The sequence below is a fragment of the Rattus rattus genome, chromosome 8 (assembly GCF_011064425.1).
Source record: "Rattus rattus isolate New Zealand chromosome 8, Rrattus_CSIRO_v1, whole genome shotgun sequence".
NCBI classification, from domain to species: Eukaryota; Metazoa; Chordata; class Mammalia; order Rodentia; family Muridae; genus Rattus; species Rattus rattus.
The window spans coordinates 39,158,394-39,181,685 of NC_046161.1; the positions used below are offsets into that span (position 1 = coordinate 39,158,394).

Consider the following 23,292-nt stretch of genomic DNA (forward strand, 5'->3'; position numbering starts at 1 on the left):
TTATTATGATAATTTCCTAATTACTATCTTTAGCCTTCCTTGATCCTATTGGTCTGGGTTGTAGTGAGTTTTAGCTTAATCGGTCCTTCCGTATTTGGCCCTTGTAATGAAGAATCTGCCCTTATATGTGCCTTTAAAAGAGTATTTGGGGCTTGTGATGCTAAGGCTGGAACTCAGGGCCTTGGTTATGATAGCCAAGTGCTCTACCACTGAGTTCCACCACCAGCCTTTTGCAGGTTAATCTATACAGTTATGAAGTAACAACAAAGATAATTTTATGGTTGGGGGTCACCAACCATAAAACTGTATTAAACAGGAACTGTATTAAAGGGTCACAGCATTAGAAGGGTTGAGAGCCACTGTTCTAAGGAGATGCAGCTAGTGATTCCCCCAAAGGTGAGAATGCAGGTGAAGCTTTTTGTTGTTGTTTTGACCCAGTCTCATTGTGTATTCCTGGCTGTTCTGGAACTCACTCTGTAAACCAGGCTGGCTTTAAACTCAGAGATCCAACTACTTCTGCCTTCCAAGTACTGGGATTAAAACAGTAGACCACTACACCTGGCCTGCGCAAATATTCCGTGCAGCTGTGTGTGTGTGTGTGTGTGTGTGTGTGTGTCTGTCTGTGTGTTTGTTTAAACAAAAGGGGCCTTGTTTACCTCTGGCTGGCTTTGAACTCCCTATGTAGCTAAGAATGACCTTAACCCTCACACCCAATTTATACAGTACTGAGGATCAGACCTATGGAAAGCATAAAATAGTGATCTTAGAGTCACTCAAGAGTCTAAAGTGAAAGAGAGATTTACAGTTTACCTAGTACGAAATGAGCCTCATGGTAGGCTGCCCTCTGCTCTTTTTCTTTGGGCAGAATTTGGCTGTGTAGCTAAGCTGACTTCCAACTCAAGATCTTCCAGCTTTAACCTCCCCAAGTGCTAGAATTGTAGGCATGGACCAGCAAGCCTGCCTCTTATCTACCTACCTTCTTTCCCTTTCCTCCCCTCCCCTCCCTTTTTGGCTTTTCAGGACAAGGGTTTATGTATGTAACCTTGTACTAGAACTTTTCTCTGTAAACCAGGCTAACTTCATACTCAGATCTGCCTGCTTCCTGCTAGGATTAAAGGTATGGGACACTGCCCAGCTGTTAACCCATTTTCTTGTTTTCCCTTACAATGATCATCTTTTTCAGTATTTAAAACTACAGTTTTGGGGTTGGGGATTTAGCTCAGTGGTAGAGCGCTTGCCTAGGAAGCGCAAGGCCCTGGGTTCGGTCCCCAGCTCCAAAAAAAAAAACCAAAAAAAAAAAAAAAAAACTACAGCTTTTTTTTGTTTATGTTCTGTGTTTGTCTGTATGTACACAGTGTATGCCTGGTGCTGGCTGAAGCGAGAAGAGGCCTCTGCGTCCCCTGGAACTAGAGTTCTAGGCAGCTAGTTCTGGGCTGCCATTGGGTGCTGGAAATTAAGTCTAGTCCCTCTAGAGGATCTCTTAATCACTAATCCATCTTCTCCAGCCCTGAGATTATAGTTTAAAAGGACATGATTTTTTAATGTTTTTAAGTGTTTTACCTGCACCATATGCAGGCCTGTTCCTGGAAGAGATCAGAAGAGAGTGTCCGGTCTGGGGTTAGAGATAGATGCAGATTCTGAAAACTGAATCTGGGTCTTCTGCATGAAGAATGGGTACTCTTTTTTTTTTTTTTTTTTTTTTTCCCCTCGGAGCTGGGGACCAAACCCAGGGCCTTTTGCTTGCTAGGCAAGCGCTCTACCACTGAGCTAAATCCCCAACCCCAAGAATGGGTACTCTTAACCATGAAGCAGTTTAATGGCTATTTTCCCAAAAAATATTAAAGCCTTCTTGATTAGATGTTTAAGCCGTCCATATTTGAATTGTGTGTCTTGTTTTTCAGTGTTGCTTTTTTTTTTTTTTTTTTTTTTTTTTTCTGTTTCATGTGTGTTTGTGTTTGCACATAGGGCCTTACTTTGTAGCCCATGCTAGCCTGGAATTCATTGTGTAGCCCAGGCTGTCCTTGAAGTTGCAGCAGTCCTCCTGACTCAGCTTCCCAAGTATTGGGTTACAGATATGAGTTTTCAGTTCTCAGCTGAACTCTGTGTGTGTGTGTGTGTGTGTGTGTGTGTGTGTGTGTGTGTGTGTCTGCCTGTCTGTCTGTCTGTCTGTCTCTGTGTGTCTGTGCGTCTGTGTGTGTCTGCGTATGCGCGCGCAGGCCAGAGAAGAACCTCAAGTGTTACCATTTACGAGGCACTAAGTAGCCTAGACTGATTTGTTAGTGAATCTCAGGGCTGTTTGTCTTTGCTTCCCTAAGGTTGGGATTTCACATGCCTGCTGTCATGCCTGCTTTTTTTCCTGGGTGCTAGGAACCTAATTCAGGTCCTGGTGTTATTGAAGCAAGTACAGTACCAAATGAGCTATTTCCCTAGCCCCTGAACAACTTTTGGAGATGACATTTAGTTGTGATTTGGTGGTCAGCTTGTTGGAGAATGAGGCATATGAAATTGTTTTCTCAAAAGAGGTTTTACAGTGACAATGTAGAACTAGATAGACAACAGATTGTACCTGTACATCTCTTCAGAGATGTAGCCATCTGTAATGGGTACTCACTGCAAACCCTGTGTCCAATAGAGTGACTTCATTCTAAAGGGAGCATATATTCCATGGGAGGGAAGGCCTGGGAATCTGTTTCTCTCTGGTTACCATTGTACTAACTTTGGATTCTGATTGTGAGGTGGCAACTTTTTTTTTTTTAGAATTATTTATTTTATATATATGAACATACTGTAGCTGTCTTAAGACACAACAGAAAAGGGCAGATCAGATCCTATTACAGATGGTTGTGAACCACCATGTGGGTGCTAGGAATTGAACTCAGGACCTCTGGAAGAGCAGCCAGCCCCCTGAGGTGTCAACTCTTTGCATGTTGTTTATATGAGAATCAGAGGACAGTTTTGGGTGTCAGTCCTTGCCTTTTACTTTAAAGCAGGGAATCTCTCTCCTGTTGCCTTCCTCATCTCTTTAATTGCTGTGTATGCTAGGCTAGCTGGACCGTGAGGATTCTTTGACTCCACACCCATCTCACCATGGAGTTCTGAGATTACAAATACAGACTGTCGTGCCTGGCTTAGCTTTTATGTGGGTTTTGGGGGTTCAGACTCAGGTCCTCCTGCTTGCTCGTATTAGACACTGTACTAATCACACTCTCCTTATCTGAGTAGCTTATACTCAGTAATTACACATTCTGAATCCTCTAGTGAGTTATTCTAGGTAATCGTGGTTAAAATAAGGCTAAAAGAATTAGGTCCTGTCTTTAAGTCTAGTATTTCTTTACTGTTGTTGTTATAAGTTTAGATATGTTTCTTTTAGTAGGTTGGAAATGAATACCATCTTCTCTTTCCCTCTTTCCCTCCCTTTTCTTTTCTTTTTTTTTTTTTCTTTTTTTTTTTTTTTTTTTTTTCCGGAGCTGGGGACCGAACCCAGGGCCTCGTGCTTGCTAGGCAAGCGCTCTACCACTGAGCTAAATCCCCAACCCCCTCTTTTTTTTTTTTTTTTTTTTAAAGATTGGTTTATTTTTTGAGAATTAAGAATAATTCTATGTGCATTGGTGTTTTGCCTGCATGTATGTTCTGGAAGATACCAGATCCACAGTAACTAGATCTGGAGTCATAAGCTGCCATGTGGGTGCCTGGAAATCAAACCCCAGTCCTCTGGAAGGGTAGCCAGTGTCCTTAACTGCTGAACTGTTATCTCCAGCCTCTCTTTCTTAAGTTGAGGTCTTACACTGAGTCCAGGCTGGCCTGGAATTCACATTTTCATTAATTTTTTATATCTTTCCCAGACATGCTTTCCTTAAATTTTGGGCTTCCCCAACATTTTAGGCTTGCTAGTGCTTTCTCTGAAGCCTCCCTATTCATCGTGTGGTTGTTTGTCCTGTGTATCAGCCTTATAACTTCCGAGGCCTTTTTTCTTCTCCCCTCCCAGCAGTTACTGAGGTTCACAGCTGACCTACTCTAGGGGTTTTTCTTTTAAACAAAATTGTCCTTGAGCTTTAAAAAAAAAAATTTCAAGAGCACCCGTGTGTGTGTGTGTGTGTGTGTGTGTGTGTGTGTGTGTGTGTGTGTTTTAAAGGAAGGTCCTGTAGTGTGACCCAGTAGGGTGCCTGCTTAGCATACTTGAAGCTCTGGGTTTGATATCTAGCACCAGATAAACTGAGCAATCCTGGCATTTGGGAAATGGAGACAAGGAAGATTAGAATTTTAGGGTCCTCCTTTGCTCTGTCCCTTCTTCTACCAAAAGTCATATACAGATGATTATTCTCAATTGAGATGTATGTATTGGGTATAATTAGCACATTGTTATAGTTGGCCTTTTATTCAAAGATGATTTGTTTAATTTGAAGCTGTAGAAACACTGATGAGCAGGCTTGAAATTCTTTGACTTTCCTGAACTTTTTAAAATGTGGGGGCAGAAGGTCTGGTGGTTGTGTGTCCACCTGCCTGCCCGTGTGTAGATCCGAGCACAGCTTTCTCGGTCTCCATGAGATGCGGGGACGGTCAGCAGGCTTGTGCAGCAAGTGCTCCTATTGAGTGCTTGTACCTGCCAGTCTGAGCCTTCTCAGTTTAAAACAAGTTCTTTATCTGCTGTATACCCTGACTTTAGGAATTGGTTAGGGGTCAGGGAAGGCTAAAGGCTCTGAAACAGTATACACAGCGGGTAAGAGCACTGACTGCTCTTCCAGAGGTCTTGAGTTCAATTCCCAGCAACCACATGGTGGTTCACAGTCATCTGTAATGGGATCTGATCCCCTCGTCTGGTGTGTCTGAAGACAGCGACAATGTAATCACATAAAATAATTTTTTATTTATTTATTTTTTTTAAGAAAAATTGTCTTTGAAGTATTTCACTTAGCTTGGCAGCTCAGGCTGGTAAGCTTAGTACACGGAGCTGAGACAAGAGGGTTCCTAAGCGTTTGAGACCAGCCTGGGCTCAGACTGGCAGAAGCCATATGGCAGAGCAAACCAGAAAGCACTGAGTGCTTCTCATTATTTTTAGTTTTTGAGATGAATAAGAAGCTTTTGTGGGGGCAGGGGGCTAGGGTAAGTTTCTCCCAAACTTGAAGGGCTGGTTCTATGACTAAATATGTTTAGTAATGGTGAAAACTAGTAGCATTTGCTCCTCTAGTACTATTAAATTTATCTTTCCTCGAGCTTCATGACCAAAACTGTTTGTTTCTGAAGTGCACTGATGTTGAGCCATTGTAGGAAGTCTTAGGATAAGAAGGTGGTTTGCGTAGTTAACTGGCCTGTACTGTCACATTTGGGAGTAGTGGAACATTGATCTTATTACTTGATGTTTGCTTTAAAGTAGAAAATTATAAAGGTTTGATTTCTTTTCAGAATTCTAAAAACCTTGATTTTTATGGGGCTGAAGAGAGATGTTCATGGTTAACAGCACATGCTACTTGCAGTGGGCCTGAGTTCGTTCCCAGCACCCGCACCTCAGTGACTCACAATTGCCTTTAACTCACTTCCAGGGACTCTGACAACCTCTCTGGTTCCTCCTTTACTCAGAGAGACAGAGACAGACACACACAGACAGACACACGTATGGATGAAGAAGATGCATACATAAATATCTTTTTTAAAGTTTATTTTTTATATGAACCCTTTCCAAACACTTTGTCTTATAAAACTAAGAGCTCATTATCAAGTGACTGGTTTATAAACAGGTTATTTGTAGGATTTTGTAGCTTAACAGTGTATGTCTGTCTTACTTGTACCTATTTCCCTTTTAATTTCTTTATGTTTACTCAGTCTTCAATTTTTTACTGTGTCCCAGATAATGAGTGTTATTTTTGTTACGGTTATTGAAAACACACATGATAAACTAAGCTTAAAAGTGAAAATTTTTAAAAAAAAAAGTGAAAATGAAATGTTACTTTCAGTGATGTGACAGATCCTGTCTTCAGGTTGTGTTGATAAAGACTTTGGAAGTTGGTGTAATGAAAAATAAGTACCAACTAGGTCCCAGAGAGAAATGTTTTCAGCTTTCTTCTATATTTCTATTTTGTGTAAGAGAAAGCTCATCTACTTCTTTTTTCTCTTGGATGTTTGGTATTTTGTTTTGTTTTTTTGTACTGGGCATTAAACCAAAGGCCTTACAAATGGCTAAGCACGCATACACTCAGTCAGTGACATACGCCTCCAGCAGTGTACACATCTCTCATGTGGCATGGTTGACTTTACCAGTCTGAATAACATGTGCTGTCATGTAACCTGGACCCTTGGGCTCCTCAGAGTCTGAACCACCAGCCAAAGAGTATACACAGCTGAGCCTAGGCCTCCCTGCACATATGTAGTTGATGTGCAGCTTGGTCTTCATGTTGGTTCTGAACAACTGGAGCGGGGACTGTCCCAAAAGCTGTGGCCTGTATGTGGGATATGTTCTGTAGTTGGGCTTCTATGTCTGGCTTCAGTGGGAGAGGATGCACCTAGCCTCACAGAGATTTGATATGCCAGGGTGGAGGATACCCAAGGAAACTCCCACCCCACTCAGAAGAAGGGGAAAGGGGAGGGACTTAGTAAGTAGAATGTAAAATGAATAAATAAAATAATAATAATTGTAATTATTATTATTAAAAAAGAGAAAATAGCATATGCTATAGACCCTTTCCTTGGAGTTAGTGCCACGTTTCCTGTTTTTAAGACAAGCTCTTATATTCATCAAGCTGGTGTTGAGCTCCTGCTCATGCCTACTAGGATTGCAGGCATGCTCTATTTACTATGTGGCCATTTTCTATTTCTAACAAAAATGTCTTTGTTTGAGGACTGTTTAACCCTTTGAGATTCTTTTCTCTAGTACATGCACTTTTATTTATTTGAGGCAGGGTCTTTTCTCTAGTAGTCCTGGCTACCAAGACCAGGCTGGCCTTGAACTCTAATTTACCTGGTTAAAGATGTATATCACCACACCAACACCAACACCCAGCTCACTAACTTTTCTGTTACAGCTGCTATTCAGCTAATGTTTTTCTGTTAACAGTTTTAACAAACTTTTAGTTCAAAATGGTATTAATGCTTACTGGTCCTGCTAATCCACTTGGGTCTTTGCCATTCATGCAAGATACATACATACTATACTTCAAAGGAGTACCAAGGCGGGGTGGTATTCTTTGGTGTAACTTGGAGAAGAATCTGGTAACATTGTATTTACATGTAGTTTTGCATCACCTTGTCTTTTAGGAGGAGAGCATTCCCATTGCTTTATCTGGTAGGGATATCTTAGCTAGAGCAAAAAATGGAACAGGCAAAAGCGGTGCCTACCTCATCCCCTTACTTGAACGGCTGGACCTGAAGAAGGACAATATTCAAGGTTAGCTGAATAGAGGGGAGGGGCTGCAGGGAAAACTGTCTGTACTTGGAGCTTTGTGGGTTTTAATCTTGGTCAGAATTCATTTAATCTACTGTCTTCTTGCTATATTTGGCTTAACTGTTTAAAAATTTTTTCCCAGCTTTTAAAGGGAATTTCTCGACTTCAGAGTACTTTTTTTTTTATGATTGATAAACAGTTGAAAAAAGGTTCGTGTGAGATAAGCAAAGTAAGCTTTCTTTAAAGCCAAACTGATGAGAGGGTAAATGAGTCACTGCTTACCTCCAGCCTATGCACCTGAATTCCCTTGTGGGAACTGTGTAAGCAGAGCTCTTTGTAGAAACAGTAAATGCTTCTGTCTGTAAACCCTTGAGTTTATCAAATTTTAAGAGCTCAGAGTTCCTCCTCTGTGTAGTAAATGTCTTGGTCAGCCGAGCCTACCAGGAGAACTCCAGAGGCAGAGTAAATCAGGACTATGGGGAAGCGGCCTGTCACTGGCAAGGGCCTGGCCCCCATGTAAGCCACAGCTAGAGTGGGGGGGGGGGATTAACAGCTTAGAGAGTAGAAAAGAAGCAAAGTTCTATAGTTGTATCTGGGGTCAGTTCATACAATTAAGGTTTTGCCTCTAAAGTTTTTCTTAAATTTTCCAGTTTTCCATTTATAAAACTCTCTCTTATTGATGAGCATAGAACCTAAGCAGCACGCGTTGACTGCTTAGTATTTAGTGACTCTGAGAGAGTAGTGACCCTTCTGTCAAGCACATGCAGCCTTTAAGACTGGTGTGTTATGTCTGTTATGCCCGTGTGTTAGGTGAACTGCCTCAGTGAAACTGTTTTTATAGCTTCTTGAACTTCTAAAAGATAGCATGTTCTCTCTTCCCTCACTCCTTTGTTCTTTGATATTTTTTAGCAATGGTGATTGTTCCCACTAGAGAACTTGCTCTACAGGTCAGTCAAATTTGCATCCAGGTCAGCAAACACATGGGAGGGGCCAAAGTGATGGCGACCACTGGAGGAACCAATTTACGGGATGACATAATGAGGCTTGACGATACAGGTAGGAGATTATTAAGGCCACAAGGCTGTCTGATTGTAGCTACAGATGCCTCCTTATTTCTTTTTCAGACTTATTTGTAATTATGTAGAGGTGGGGTATGTGGTTATGCACACCTGTGTGCAAGTGCCTGGGTGAGGGTGTGGATACCCTGAGGCTAGAGTTATAGGCAGCTGTGCACCACAACGTAGGTGCTGGGGATTGAACTTGAATTCTCTGCAGGAGCAGCACGAGATGAGCTCTTAACTATTAAGTCTTTTCTCCAGTCTCCAAGGGTTTCCTTTTAGGAAATAATTAAAACTTTGTTTTGTTTTTTTGTTTGTTTTGTTTTTTGAGACTGGGTTTCTCTGAGTAGCCCTGGCTGTCTTAGAATTTGCTTTGTGAACCAGGCTGGCTTTGGGAACCTGCCTCTGCCTCCCAAGTGCTGGGATAAAAAGCATGTGCTACCACTGTCTGGCACTAAAATATGGTTTTGTTTTGTTTTTTGTTTTTAAAGATGTATTTATTTATTATATGTAAGTACACTGTAGCTGTCTTCAGACACACCAGAAGAGGGCATCCAATCTCATTACAGATGGTTATGAGCCACCATGTGGTTGCTGGGGATTGAACTCAGGACCTCTGGAACAGTAGTCAGTGCTCTTAACCACTGAGCCATCTCTCCAGCCCTTGGCTGTATTTTTTAAATTGCACAATTTTGTTTTTAGTGATCAGTCTTTTTTTCCCCCTTAAAACAGTCTGTGAGGTTGGGGATTTAGTTCAGTGGTAGAGCGCTTGCTAGAGGCTGGGGTTCGGTCCCCAGCTCTGAAAAAAAGAAAAAACCAGTTTGTGAGCAGCCTGGCCCAGATTGAACACACGTCTCCCCTGCGTTCTGGCTGTTACTTCTTGCAGATGGCTGTAAGATGGGAGTTGTGAGTCCCTCAGTTGGAGTTTGTGGTTTGGGAAGCTGGCCCGCTCACTGAAGAGACGAGACAAGTATTGTGGAGCTCTTGTGAGAAGAGGCAGAAATACACGGCCCACAGTTCATCTTTGTGCCTTTTTGTATTAATTTGGGTCTCTATAAACAGTATTTATGATGCTAAATACGTCTTATAAAATTAGTGTGTTTCTTTATCCTAGATTAAATTAACAAGAATGTATATTTTTCTGAAGTTTTTTTTTTCTCTGTGAATCTTTTTAGTGCATGTGGTGATTGCTACCCCTGGCAGAATCCTGGATCTTATCAAGAAAGGAGTAGCAAAGGTTGATCATGTCCAGATGATAGTATTGGATGAGGTAATGTTTGTTCATTTGAAAGGACTCTTCAGTACTCCTCCAGCTTTGCTTATAATTTTCACTGAATAAAGCAAATCTTGTCCTGGATATGTATGATACCAAATAACCAAGCCAAGCTCAGTTTAAATCTTTCTACTTAGTGTTACATTTTAAAAGCTTGTAAGGGATCTCTCTTAACCCTTTGTTTTGCATCTGCTTCCTAATATTGGTTGGTTCTTTGTGTTTTTTTATGAAATTTGTTACTTCTTTTAGTTTATAACCTAGTATCAATGCCTTTTAAAAAATTACTGATCTGAAGCCAAATGTTTTACCTGGGATGTAGAGTCAGATGTCTGTCTTGAGTTTGAGAGCTGCAAGTTTCAGGCCAATCAGAACTACACAGTGAGACTCTGCCTTAAAAATGAACAAAAACTACTCATCTGTGTCTGGGATGTAGCAGTGCTGTATACAGTTAGCCTGGCAGCATTAGCGCTTCGGTGTGCAGCTACTTCCCGTCCTGTTTTGTTTTAGATAACTAGTTTCCGGCCTTTGACTAATGAGGGATAACACTAAATATTATGTCACACTAAATACATCACGTGATTTTTAGTCTGTTAAAATACAGGTATCTTGCTTCGGATGTTGTTGTGAGGGTTGTTCATAGTTGAGTGAACAGCTATGTAGTTAGTACAGCTAATTAATAAAGCATTTCAGTCCAAATGGCCTTGAATTTACTGTCCTGTTTCTGCTACCTCCTGAGAGCAAGGTTTATGCCAACCACATCCAGTTCAAAACCATGTTTTTGACCAATATAGATTTTGACAGTTCTATATTTTTTTTTCTTTAGGGGATTATAACCTCCTCTGTTTTAAGACAGATTCACAATATAGCCCAGGCTCTCAGATTCTCATTTCTCTCTCAGCTCAACCCCTCTGGTCCCGAGCTTACAGGCTGTATGCCAGGCCTTTCCCCTTCTGCACTGCTTAGGCTTTGTCTTGGTAACCTGGGACATTGTGTATATTAGAGTCTTAACCTTCATAGCCAGGGACAGCCTGTGTAGGTTGTGCTTTGCCTTTTGTTTATAGTGCTGTCCAAAACGTGTAATGTCTTTTTAAAGTACCTTTTCTTTGTATTACAGGCAGATAAGTTGTTGTCACAGGACTTTGTGCAGATAATGGAGGATATTATTCTCACACTACCTAAAAATAGGCAGATTTTACTATATTCCGCTACTTTCCCTCTTAGTGTACAAAAGTTTATGGTAAGTATTAAATCACTACTTGTAATTAGTGTTATCATGGTACTATGAGTCTGCTTTTACCTGTCATGTTATTATCAGAGTAGATGTGCTTTGTTATTTCAGGGTTTTGGTTTTGTTTGTTTTTTAAATATGATCAGTGAAGATTTGTGGATTTATTATTATGTTGTTGTTGTTTTATTTTTGAGGCAGGGTTTCACTATGTAGCCCTGACCAGTAGGTTAGCTTCAAACTCACAGAAGTCTCCTGATTCTGCCTCTCGAGTACTAGGGTTAAAAGTTTGTATGTGCACTCTTTTTCTTTTTTTAATTAACTGTCCCTATTGTTCTGAGGCTAGCCTGGTTTATATGAGTTCCACACCATCTATCTGTTCGTCTGTTGGTTGGTCTATTTTTCTCTTTTTTTCTAGGTTTTTGGAGACAGTTTCTATGTGTAGTACTGGCTAGCCATGAGACCCTGTTTCAAAATGAGATTTTTTTTTTTTTTTTTAAGATTTATTTATGGGGTTGGGGATTTAGCTCAGTGGTAGAGTGCTTGCCTAGCAAGCGCAAGACCCTGGGTTCAGTCCCCAGCTCCGAAAAAAAAAAAAAAGATTTTTATTTATTTTTGTATGTGAATACACTGTAGCTGTCCTCAGACACAGCAGAAGAGGGTGTCAGACCCCATTACAGATGACTGTGAACCACCATGTAGTTGCTGGAAATTGAACTTAGGACCTCTGGAAGAGCAGTCAGTGCTCTTAACCACTGAGCCCGTGATTTTATTTATTTTTTAACTGTTTGTGCCAAGGTGACATATCCCATCATAATTTGGTTATAGCCCATCTGTATGAGCTACATTTGAATCTGAGGTGTAGCAGTTTAGGATAATGTGTTTATTTTATGAATTCTTGTTTTTGAAAATAGATGCATCCCTTAGAGCAAGAGACAAAAAAGTATAAACGTAGGTCAAGAAATGAGAGCTCAGGGATGGAACTCCTGCCTTAGCATGCCTGAAAGTCGTTCGATTTAAAAGAGAGCCTAGTCTTGACTTAAGACTCTTCTCCCACCCCCAACTCCAGAATTCCCATCTGCAAAAACCCTACGAGATAAACCTGATGGAGGAGCTAACTCTGAAAGGGGTGACCCAGTACTACGCATATGTAACGGAGCGCCAAAAAGTGCACTGCCTCAATACACTCTTCTCCAGGGTGAGTAGTCGGCTTTTTGTGCTGATCCTGTCTTCCATTAATTCCTAGCAAGTTAGACAGCGACATCATTTTCCCCTTTATATTCACTGTAAGCAGTCTTATTGTTTCGTAAAAGGTGTCTTTGGTTGGCTTAAAGTTGAAACTGATTGATACAGGTGCTTTACTTTTATTGTTAGATAACTTACAGTAATTATAATTCATCCTGATTTGTAAGTACTAATTCTGTGACCCCCAAATTAGTACTGAAAGTGTTTTGGTCGTTTTGTAAACATGTGCATTGTGGCAGAAAAATAAATTGAATCCAGCTAAGGTCCAAGAAGAGGACATTCTGCCTTCTTGTTTTAGCTACAAATGCTATAAATAAGCATTCATTTTGCAGTCTTTGAACCACCATTTTTCAAATTTTGGTGCTGTTCATCATTTCATTCCAAAATGACCCCCACACAGTTGCTGTACTCCTAACCTGTGTGCTTAAGCACAAGAAGACTGCTGTGTTCTATACAGGGAAATATGTATTGGATAAGCTTTTTGTGGGCATGGGTTATATTGGTTTAGGACTACAGATATATTAAATAAGACATGTTTAAAAAAAAGAAAACTCAAATTTACATGTTTACCTATTTATAAAATGTGACCAGAGGCTCACAAGTACTTAACTTTGTATTTTCGCTGGAAACAATGATCTTTTTAACTTACTTGTTTTCTTTATTTTAATGAATCTGTGTATATGGGGGGGGGTTGTATGCACATGAGTACAGCTTCTGGAGGCATCCAGAAAGGGGTGTTAGAGCCCCCAAAGTAGAATTCTAGGCAGTAGCGAGACCCACGCTGTGAACTGAACTGAACTGGAGTCCTCTTCAAGAGCAGTGTGTGCTGTGCCATCTCTCCAGCCTCGAAGCAGGTTCTCGCTTGCCAACACAGTGTTAGCAGTGGCACTGTAGGACATTGCTGTGTTGTCTCTGGCAGTTAGGTGGCCCTTATGAGACACTCTTCTGCAGTGAAACCAAATTTCATCTGGAAGTTTTGGCTAAATATTTTCAGATTGACAAAACAAATGTTTTTGCTTTCTCATATTTCTCTTTTGTGCTTAGCTTCAGATAAACCAGTCGATCATTTTCTGCAACTCTTCTCAGAGAGTTGAGTTACTGGCCAAGAAGATTTCTCAGCTGGGTTACTCTTGCTTCTATATCCATGCTAAAATGAGGCAGGTCAGTATAATTTCTAGAACTTGCATACATAGATTTAATTTTAAAAAATCCTTTCCTAAGTATTTCTTATATTTTCTTTTGTTATAATGTTCCATAAATGCCTTGTGTGTGAGAGAGTAAACTGCTGTCTGAGGGTAGATATTGTTGCATCAGTGATAGAGCAAGGTCCTGCGTTGCAATCCCTGGTTCCAGGAAAAGAACAAATGAATGGACTGTTCATTAGTAGACAAAGAACCCTTTGCTTAAACCAACAGCCTAGAAAAGCAGTACAGAAATGTCAGACCTCTTGGTCTGTGCCTGAAGTCCTAGCACCTAGAGAGAAAAAAATTCAGTCATTCTCTGTTACATACTAAGTTTGAAATCAGCCTCAGTGGCATGAAATCCTGTGGGAAGGGAAGGATACAGGAAGAGACATTCTTTCTCAGATAATTTCTGGATTTGTTCTGTGTAGTGCAATAACTATTAGATAGCTCCATGTAGCCACTTAAATTAGGTAAAAACAAATACAGTTTAAAGTTTTGTTTCTCTCCTTTATTGGAGAATATCAATGCATACCTTTTTTACAGAAAGCACTGCTCTAGATTTTAATATACAGTAACTCCTTCTTACAAAGGAAAGTTCCAAGATCCCATATCAGATACCTAAAATCATAGACAGCACCAGATTGTATGTGTATGCGGGCTAAGATACAATTTATACATTAGATATGGTAGAAAGTTCATTAGGATAATAAAGCAGAATAAATATGACAATATTTGTCATGTACATGACTGTGATCTCAGCATGTCTTATTATGCCTGTCCTTCATATGATGATACAAAATGATACAGTGCTTGCTTGGTGGAATAAAGTGTATCATACAGACATTGTGAGTGGTACAGCTTTTGACTGCTATGAATATAAACAAGTTAGGGATTGAAGAACTGATTGGGGAGGAGAAACCATGATGAAAATTTTGAGTTGTCTATAAATTTTACTCAAAAGTTTGTATCACCCCTCCTCTCCCTCAGGAACATAGAAATCGTGTCTTTCATGATTTCCGAAATGGCTTATGCCGCAATCTTGTTTGCACTGGTAAGTGTTTGTGTATTTTTTAGACCTGGTATTTTCTTTATTGGCTGGATTTTTTCTGTCATGTAGTGAAGCCTGTAACAGCTCCTTACACCCTGCTGCCACTTTGAAAGCTTTTGAAGACAAGAATGCATGCCGTTTAGTTCCTAAGTTGAGAATGGGTGTGACTTGGTTCTGACATTGGGTTCATCCTGATGCTTATGCTGCACATGTGGCTTTAAAATAGGCTTTGCATTTATGTGCTTTCTCAACAGTTTTACATACAAGAGTGAGCAGACACAAAATAAACTTTACTAGAAACTGCATTTTAGAAGTTGTGTCTTTTGTTTTTTCCCAGAATCAAACTAGTCTACACCTTAGGCCAAGATTTTCTAATTTTTGGTTATTCCATTACTACAGAAAAATAAACCCAGGTAGGGAGGGGGAGGCACAAATCAAGCTCAGATAAAACTAATAGAATGTGCCTTCCTAGCTATACATGTGGCATTTAATCTTACTGTTAGTATGAGGAGGAGGAGAAGAGTCATTTGAGGAAGTAGAAGGACTTGGAGTTTAGCTGTAATGTATGCATTGGTGAATGTGTGTCTTCATTATGTGAATTTTCACATAGTCACGTGCCTGTACAATCATTGTGATAGAATTTCAGACACACCAGAAGAGGACTCCAAATCCCTTTACCAATGGTTGTGAGCCAGCATTTTGTTGCTGGGAATTGAACTCAGGACCTCTGGAAGAACAGTCAGTGCTCTTAACCACTGAGCCGTCCAGACCTAAAATTTTATTTTAAAGGTTTTGGTTCAGAAGTTGGCTAGTTTTATTTTATTTTATTTTTTTTAATTTATTTTTTTTTTTGACACAGGATATTACTATGTAGTTCTTACTGGCCTGGAAACTGTATATCTAGACCAGACTGACTGGTCTTAAACTCACTTCTGTTATTAGCTTGCCTTTGCCTCGTAAGTGCTGAGATTAAAGGTGTGCACTACCACACCTAGCTCAATTATATACATAATACTTATTTTTTTAAAGATTTCTCTGTGTTTGTTTCTATGAGTATCTACCACACATGCACAACAACTACCTGCAGAGGCCAGAAGAGAGGGCATTGTATCCCTGGAGCTGGAATTGTAAGGCTGTCCCGAGCCTGTTGGTGTGGGTGCCGAAGGCTGGACTCTGAGCAGCAGCCACCTATTTTAAAATACTTGATGGGAGTTTTGTGAAAATGCACATAAGTAAAACGCTTGTTACTGCTACCAGACATTAAATTTGGTTATTCCTAGTAATTGGGAAGTGACTTTAAAAATAACTTGCATGCTTCTAGTTTTCTTACCTACTTACATTCTAGTTAGTAGAAAATACACTAAATTGCTAGAGCTTTTTAGTTTTGTTTTATTTTGTTAAGTCGTTTTTGAAACAATCTCATGATGTTGCCTAGGCTGTTCTCTGACTCACATCTTTGCATCCTGGCTTCCTGAGTGCTGGGGTTATAGGTGTGTACCACCATGTCCAGCAAGAATCTGAGAGGTTTGAGATTAGGCACCAAGTACTCCACGCTCGCGCACACAAGCACATGCGCGTGCACAGACACTGTTTACTTGTTGAAAATTAAATAACTGATACAAAAAACACTTGTACATTATAATCATATGCCGTAGATGCACACACAGAGTGTTTTTTCTTCTTCAGTTCGGAATTTGAGAATTTCATTTATAAATATATTGTATTTGTATCATTACTTTCCTGCTTGTACCCTCCCCTCTTATTCATGACCTCGTTCTCTGTACTTACTGCTGAGTTTTCTTGTACATGGATGTGCACACATGCAGACAGTCTTTTTGGCTTAGTAAGCCTGTATAAAAGTGTGCATTTAGGATCTACCAGTTAGGATTGGGGACTCAGCTCTGAAGAAAAGTGCTTCTCTTCTCAGCAGCTGTTGACAGCTGTTGTTCTTCATGTAGAGATAGGACCTGTGATACTCATGTAGTCGTGCCAACTGGTGTAGCCTTTGCAGGTTTTATGGAGGCAGCCATGTTGTTGCGTGGTAAACTGTTTTAAGTTGTATTAAAATATTTGGCTATGTATAGATGTATATTATATTTTTTCCTACATTTGGGAAACCTATAAAATAGCTTACTGGGACTGGACAGATGGCTCAGTGGTAAGAGCACCAACTGCTTTTCCAGAGGTCCTGAGTTCAATTCCCAGCAACCACATAGTGGCTCACAATCATCTGTAATGAGATCTGGTGCCCTCTTCTGGTGTGTCTGAAGACAGCTACAGTGTACTCATATATAACAAATCTTTAAAAAAAGAAAAGCTTACTGTTGAAAGTAAAGTTGTTAAATTGCATATTCATAAGAAAATAGATACAATTCTGCTATCAGGCACCTGCCTCTGTCCATTTTTCCACTTTTAGTAGAAAGTTGGGGCTGAGGAGCTATGAATTTAATCGTTACATTAAAAGAAAAAGACATTGATAGTAGTTATGGTACTTGTACAGTGACACATATTACTACACTGATTAATTCATTTTATTTATTTATTGAGTCAGGGTCTCATGTAACCCAGGATAGCCTGAAGGTCAGCATGAAGCTCAGGATGACCTGGTTTCACTCCTGAGACAAGGGATTGTGGGTCTTCCAATATGCCAAGTTAACTTGATGCTGGAATCTTAGGATTGCCTAGGGTTAGGGTTTTATGTACTGCACTCAATCAAGATTCTTAATGTATGTGTGGAATGTATAAATATCTTTGGTATATAAAATCCTACGTGTTCAGGTGACTGACACAGTTTGAGGCTAGCCTGTGCTACAGATTGAGTCCTTGTCTCAAAACAAAGTAATGAGTAAAGAAATGCCACTTCTCCTTCAAGGAATGATAACTAATTAGAAAGTCAGTATTAAAACAAAATTTGCATAGCAACAGCCTTAAAATGGAGTACAAATGAATGAGCATTAAGAATAAAATATAAAGGGTTGGGGATTTAGCTCAGTGGTAGAGCGCTTGCCTAGGGAGCGCAAAGCCCTGGGTTCGGTCCCCAGCTCAAAAAAAAAAAAAAAAAAAAAAAAAATATATATATATATAAAAAAAAAAAAACAAAACAATAACAAAAATCCAGTTGGTGCCAGGTGCACTGGAGTAGAAGCAGGAAGGCCGCTTAGGTTCAAGACCCACCTGCTCTGCTAGCAAGAAGGCCAGCCACAACTATGAAGCCTGTATTAAAATAGCTGAGCTTGGTTGACAAGGGAGTAATGTAAAATGTTTGTTTATTATTATTATTCTGGTGGTTATTAGACTATAAAAGTAATAGTTGTCAAGTAGTTTCAGGAGAGATGGTGTATTGATTGGCTTTATGGACTGGGTAAGTTTGAGATATGGAGAAAAAAGATGAACTTTGAAGACTTAGGTTAAAAATAGTCCATAAAGGTCTAGCATATATGGCAGTGTGTGCTTGTAATCTAACATTGGGAGTCTGACAGAAGAACATGACTTTAAGACTAGTTTGGACCACCAGAGACCTCATCTCAAAAAAAGTAGTGTCGTGAATGAGTTTGAGGTATTTTGCCTATTAGTTTACTTCAGATGAGTTGTAAATTATTTACCACACATGGATGAAAGACTTCTAAAAGCATAATTTGTGAATTATCTTTCAATAATGAAAATTATTACTTTTTTTTTTTTTAAGATCTGTTTACCCGAGGTATTGATATACAAGCTGTGAATGTGGTAATAAACTTTGACTTCCCAAAGCTGGCAGAGACCTATCTTCATCGGATTGGAAGGTCAGGTGAGTAAGAGTGGGGATGGCATTGCTTGATAAGAAACATAATCACTAATTTTCCTTTGTGAAGTAAAGTATAACAGCTATGAGAGCAGTGAAGTTACAGCAATTTGTTTGATATTTAAAACTAGGTAATTCTTTATTAATAAATCATTTGTATTTGAGTCTGGCTACATAAAAAAATAGCCCAAGCTATACTGGAACTTAAAATGTACCTGCCTTGGTCTCCCAAGTCCTTGTGTCACTTATTAAAAAGTTAAGCCAGGGGCTGGAGAGATGGCTCAGTGGTTAAGAGCGCCGACTGTTCTTCCAGAGGTCCTGAGTTCAAATCCCAGCAACTACATGGTGGCTCACAACCATCTGTAATGGGATCTGACGCCCTCTTCTGGTGCATCTGAAGACAGCAACAGTGTACTACTCACATATAATAAATAAATAAATCTTAAAAAAAAAAAAAAAGTTAAGCCAGATAGAGCACCTGAATCCAATCCTGGTACTTAAAGTAACAAGAGAGAACCTTAAATGTTTTTGAACGTAGGCTGGCTGGATGTGGATGGGGTACACTTGGGAAGAAGAGGCAGGTGACGTGTACATCTGTGTGTTAAGAGAATCGGTTCACAAACTGATTTTGAGGCAAGTCAAAACATGATTGAGACCTAATTTTGGGGAGAGGAGTGTGTGCAAAAGTAAGCTGGAGTTGGTGGCACGTATCCTGTAATCCCTGTGCTTGAGAGATTGAGGCAGGAGGATCGTGATTATAGTTGGGGCTAGGGGTTGAAGACATGGATTTGCTATCAAAGAGCCTATAGGACTCTGTTTGATGTCCAGCACCCACGTCAGACAACATAAAAGCACTTGTAAAATCCAGAGAACTGGATTGATCAGATGCTGTGGCGTGTGCATGTACTGTTCAGTGTGTGTCCTAGCAGATGCAAATGAGCATCCAGTTTGTCATATGAAATGGGTTCCAGAACCCTTGCCAACATCGAAGTCTGGGACCTTAGTCTTTTAAAAGCATGTGGTGTTAGCTTATAACTGGTGTGTATCTCACACATAGCAACTTGTTTGCAGTACCTTGTACAGTACAGTCTGATTTTGTAAGTGGTCGTTACACTGTATTGTGTAGGGGGTGGTGGCCCAGAAGTCTGTTACCTGTTCAGTACAGTCGATGTGCCAAGGGAAAGACCTTCAGTTGTTTTGTTTCTGATTTGTTCAGTCTTGTTTGTGCCATTCAGAATGGCACCGAATGAATGTATTACTGCTCTGTGTTGTGGCATATTACAGAGTAGTACCTACATGTTGCTCTCACTTTGACTCATTTTATTTACCACTTCTTCAATTCTTCAGCAAGTTTTAAGCTTGTTAAATACATTTTTCTTTAGGTCGCTTTGGTCATCTTGGCTTAGCCATCAACTTGATCACATATGATGATCGCTTCAACCTGAAGAGTATTGAGGAGCAGCTGGGGACAGAGATCAAACCCATCCCAAGCAACATTGACAAGAGCCTGTATGTGGCAGAATACCACAGTGAGCCTGCAGAAGATGAGAAACCTTAACAAGCACGTAAGTGCCCAGCGAGTGGAGCAGAACCTTCAGCTTAAGGGAGGAAAGAAAGTTCTCTTCTCAAACCTCTTGTGCTAGCAGTAGCTTACACCCAGTGTCACAAATATGATTGAAAACTAAGAATATTCTCTTGGTAAGGCAAGCGTGTTGTTACAGGCATGCACTGCTCTGTAGACTGCTTCCTGAGCATTGTGTGAGTCACATACAACACAGATGTGGACTCTCAGACTGATGAAAGTCAAAATGGCATTGGCAGTCTTGGTTTAAAATACTTTTTTTTTTTTTTTTGGATGAGTTCATTAATAAAGTAGGTTAAATACCTTGTCAAATATGTAACACATATTTAAAAATACCTGTTTTTACAATTCCCCTTCTATCAAGATATATCATATAAATTCTCATCTAAAATGACAGAATAAAGGATGATGCCCCTCTAGCTTCTCATGTGCCCTCTCCACATCTCACCTGTGGCTCTAGTTAGGTTCGACAGTGGGCAGTATCTGCTCTTTGGAATTTTCCTTAGAAATACCTTGAGAGCTGCTTTAATTCCAAGTTTCTGCTACCAATGCTAGGGATTTAACCCAAGGCCAAGCTTCATGCTCCACTAAGTCTCCAGACCTGCAGTAAATGCCATGTCTTTTACTGTAGTTTCAGAGGATTGATTTCCCAGCCCTGTGCACTGTGAGCGAGAGCCTGTAGTCTCAGCATTCTGTGGAGACTTGGGGATCTGGAGTCACTCAGGACCACAAAGCCCTGTTGTTCAGAGCACATGAGGCTTCTGTGCTACCTTTTCTCTTCACCTTCATGCATTTGTTTTTGAGAGAGGCTCAGGCAGCTGAGGTGCCTTCAAACTGTTGTTCTGCTAGGATGGCCTTGAAAAACCTACCGTTCATGTGCCCACTTGGCCTCTGCCGGCACTCAGAACTTGAAGATCTTTCTCTCCTGGGGTATGTGGGAAACGGTCATGGTTAAGTTGATTTTTCTGAGCCAGGCTGAATCCCTAGCTTGACCAAAACAGACTGATCGTGATCCCTTTTTCTTAGCCTCCATGTGCTAGACTTACATATGCGAGCTGTCACATCAAGTGAAGCCTTTCCTGTAACTAGTAGATCAGTTTCAGGAGAACGTGCAGGGAGAGTCTGCTGTGAGGTTTGGGAAACGTGTCCTTCTTTACAGTGCTTTCATGGATACTAATTTTAAATTTCTAAACTTCTTCCGTAGGCTTTGACAAACTACAGAAGGCTCCTTGGATCTGTGACGCATCATTTTTGGGGCGGGGGGTGCTCTTCTCCTTGTGGGTTTTTCATCTTTAGTTTGGAACTATGAAGAGTTATATAAGAGCTCAGACATCTTTCTTTTTTTTAACTGGTGAAGAAAAACTGAAAAGAAGAAATGGACCTTTTTTGTTCCCTTGTTTGCACTGTGTGCTGACTGACCGTTTCGTTGCACTAACTGCTGGTTTTTAAAAATGTTTTCTGGGGAAAGGGGACAAGGAAGGAGGAAAAAGAAAGGGAGAAACCCTAAAAAGAGAAGAATCTTGGTGGACACGCGCCTGTCTACAGTTCTCCGATAGCCGACTCTACTGCATTTCAACTTCTCCCTGGTTACTCATCCGTTTTTAAGCCTGAAGAGCTTACTACTTATTTGTGCAAAGTGCCTTACGCTACGAGACCATTAAGAATATCATCTTTTACCACAGCCCGAGGAATCAACAAAGTCACGTTCTATTTTCTTTTCTTTTTATTTCTTTGCCTCTTCATTTTGGTTTCAAGTTGAAGTCTTGCTTCCTGTTCTACCAGTACTCATGCCCAGGGCCGGAAGGTGGACTAGTGATGGTAGCGCCATTTTCCTTTTCTTTATATGGAGGAGTTGATTCACAACTGCAGTCCATCCACACTGTAAATACATGTATTTAAAAAAAAAAAACAATACCAAGTAAAATTTTCTTCTGGGCTGAGTAGACGCACCATCGTCGCTCCCAAAGGAAAGAGCAGCCTCTCACTGCAGGAGCCATATGACAAGCCTCTGTGCTCTACGGCGGAACACTAAGCTGGCTCTCACGCTTCCATGAGCAGTAAGGCATGGGTGCAAAGACTTGTCGGAGCCTTGACCCTCTTTCCTCTGTGGCAAAGCGCGACCCATAGAAAATTGTATGTGTATACTTGTATAAACTTTGTAAATAAGTTTTTTTCTGGGTTCATATATATATATATATAAATATATATATATACATACATATATATATTATTTTTTTTGGATGAAGGTTGCTGGGATTAAGGGATTAGAGTGATTATGGGAGCAGCTAAAGATGAGAGGGGCTCAGTTTTCTGCAACACTAAATTCTAAAAAGTGCTTTGGCCTCTAACTATAGGAAGTAGACCTCTGCAGGGCCTGTGTTGGAAAAGGGCCCAGAAGCCCAGGGCGCCTGTGCGCCACCACACTACTCTTGTAATGTGCATGCAGCGGTCTTAGCAGACAGCAAGGAAGCTTCAGAGGTCTGTGGTCCCTGAGGGCTTCGAGAAGCTCTGTGGTTTGGCTCTCCTGTCCTAAACGTTTGAGGAACTTCCCAAGTTCCTCAAAGGGGAACAAAGATTAATCTTCCTTGGAGTATGAGAAGTGTACGGAGTGCAGTCTTAGAGCAGAGAGTGTGAACATGGATTCGTACTTCACTGGACCAGCCAGTACAGCCTCAGCAGGCTTGGCGGTCGTGGAGCTTAGTTATCTGCGGTCACCTCCTGTAGTGTGTGAGTGAACGAAAGCCCTCTGCCCACCTTGACTTGTACATGTTTGCGGGAATGGGCGACCCCTGAGAGCTGTTAACTCCATGCTGCAGAAAGCTGCTTACCATTCTCGTGCCTGCCGCAGCAAGAATTGCTGTCTGTCCTTTCTTTCGCATTGTAAATTGCCGGCAGATGCTTTAGGTGGGTAGTGTTGCTTTAAATTGTGCCCCTCCCAACATGCTTGATGTTTGGCCTGATCTCCAGGCAAAAGGAGTGAGATGAATCAAAACCAGTGAACTTTTTTTTAAAAAAATGTTTTTAATTCCCTTTTAACCCAGTATACTAGGTCAGGAGGCATCTAGGGAACAAAAAAAGCAAAAAACAAAATTTAAAAAAAAAAACTGATTTTCATATTCCATCACTTTGAAAACCTTAAACCTATGACAAGGTATGTCACGTGTATGCTTCCATGCTTAACTCACCTGAATAAAGGAGTCCGCTATTCCAAGTTGCTTTTTGACTGTGCCTAGTTCTAAAGCAAAACTATTTGTGACCTGTCCCAAATTCCTTGGGGATCAAAATCCTAAAGATGCCTCCTTACCAGATATAACCCTGACTGTAACAGCTGTAGCAGGAGCTGCACGGTACAAAACCCCAAAAGGCAAGTCCAGTCAGTGTTGGTTACAAAACAGAAACCAAATTAAGGAAGTCACTTTTTTAGGGAGGGTGGGAATGGGGTCTTAAAAATTCTTTGACCAACAGATCTTGCCCTTGTACCGATGCAGTTCTCCTCCTTCCTGCCTTTGGCGAGATGAGAGGGA

The 23,292-nt window shown here is 40.5% G+C and overlaps 1 protein-coding gene across 6 annotated transcripts in view; it reads left to right on the forward strand.

The window, feature by feature from the left end:
- Ddx6 (DEAD-box helicase 6) overlaps nucleotides 1-21,709 on the forward strand; it is a 33,068-nt gene extending 11,359 nt beyond the window's left edge. For all 6 annotated transcript variants that reach the window (XM_032911420.1, XM_032911419.1, XM_032911417.1 and 3 more), the window contains exons 5-14: nucleotides 7,246-7,375; nucleotides 8,282-8,428; nucleotides 9,606-9,700; nucleotides 10,818-10,940; nucleotides 11,998-12,126; nucleotides 13,218-13,334; nucleotides 14,345-14,408; nucleotides 18,091-18,192; nucleotides 19,569-19,751; nucleotides 20,973-21,709. In XM_032911420.1, coding sequence (XP_032767311.1) covers nucleotides 7,246-7,375; nucleotides 8,282-8,428; nucleotides 9,606-9,700; nucleotides 10,818-10,940; nucleotides 11,998-12,126; nucleotides 13,218-13,334; nucleotides 14,345-14,408; nucleotides 18,091-18,192; nucleotides 19,569-19,744 — 1,083 coding nt within the window. In that variant the 3' untranslated portion in view covers nucleotides 19,745-19,751; nucleotides 20,973-21,709. The remainder of the gene's footprint in view (nucleotides 1-7,245; nucleotides 7,376-8,281; nucleotides 8,429-9,605; nucleotides 9,701-10,817; nucleotides 10,941-11,997; nucleotides 12,127-13,217; nucleotides 13,335-14,344; nucleotides 14,409-18,090; nucleotides 18,193-19,568; nucleotides 19,752-20,972) is intronic.
- The last annotated feature ends 1,583 nt before the right edge of the window (nucleotides 21,710-23,292 follow it).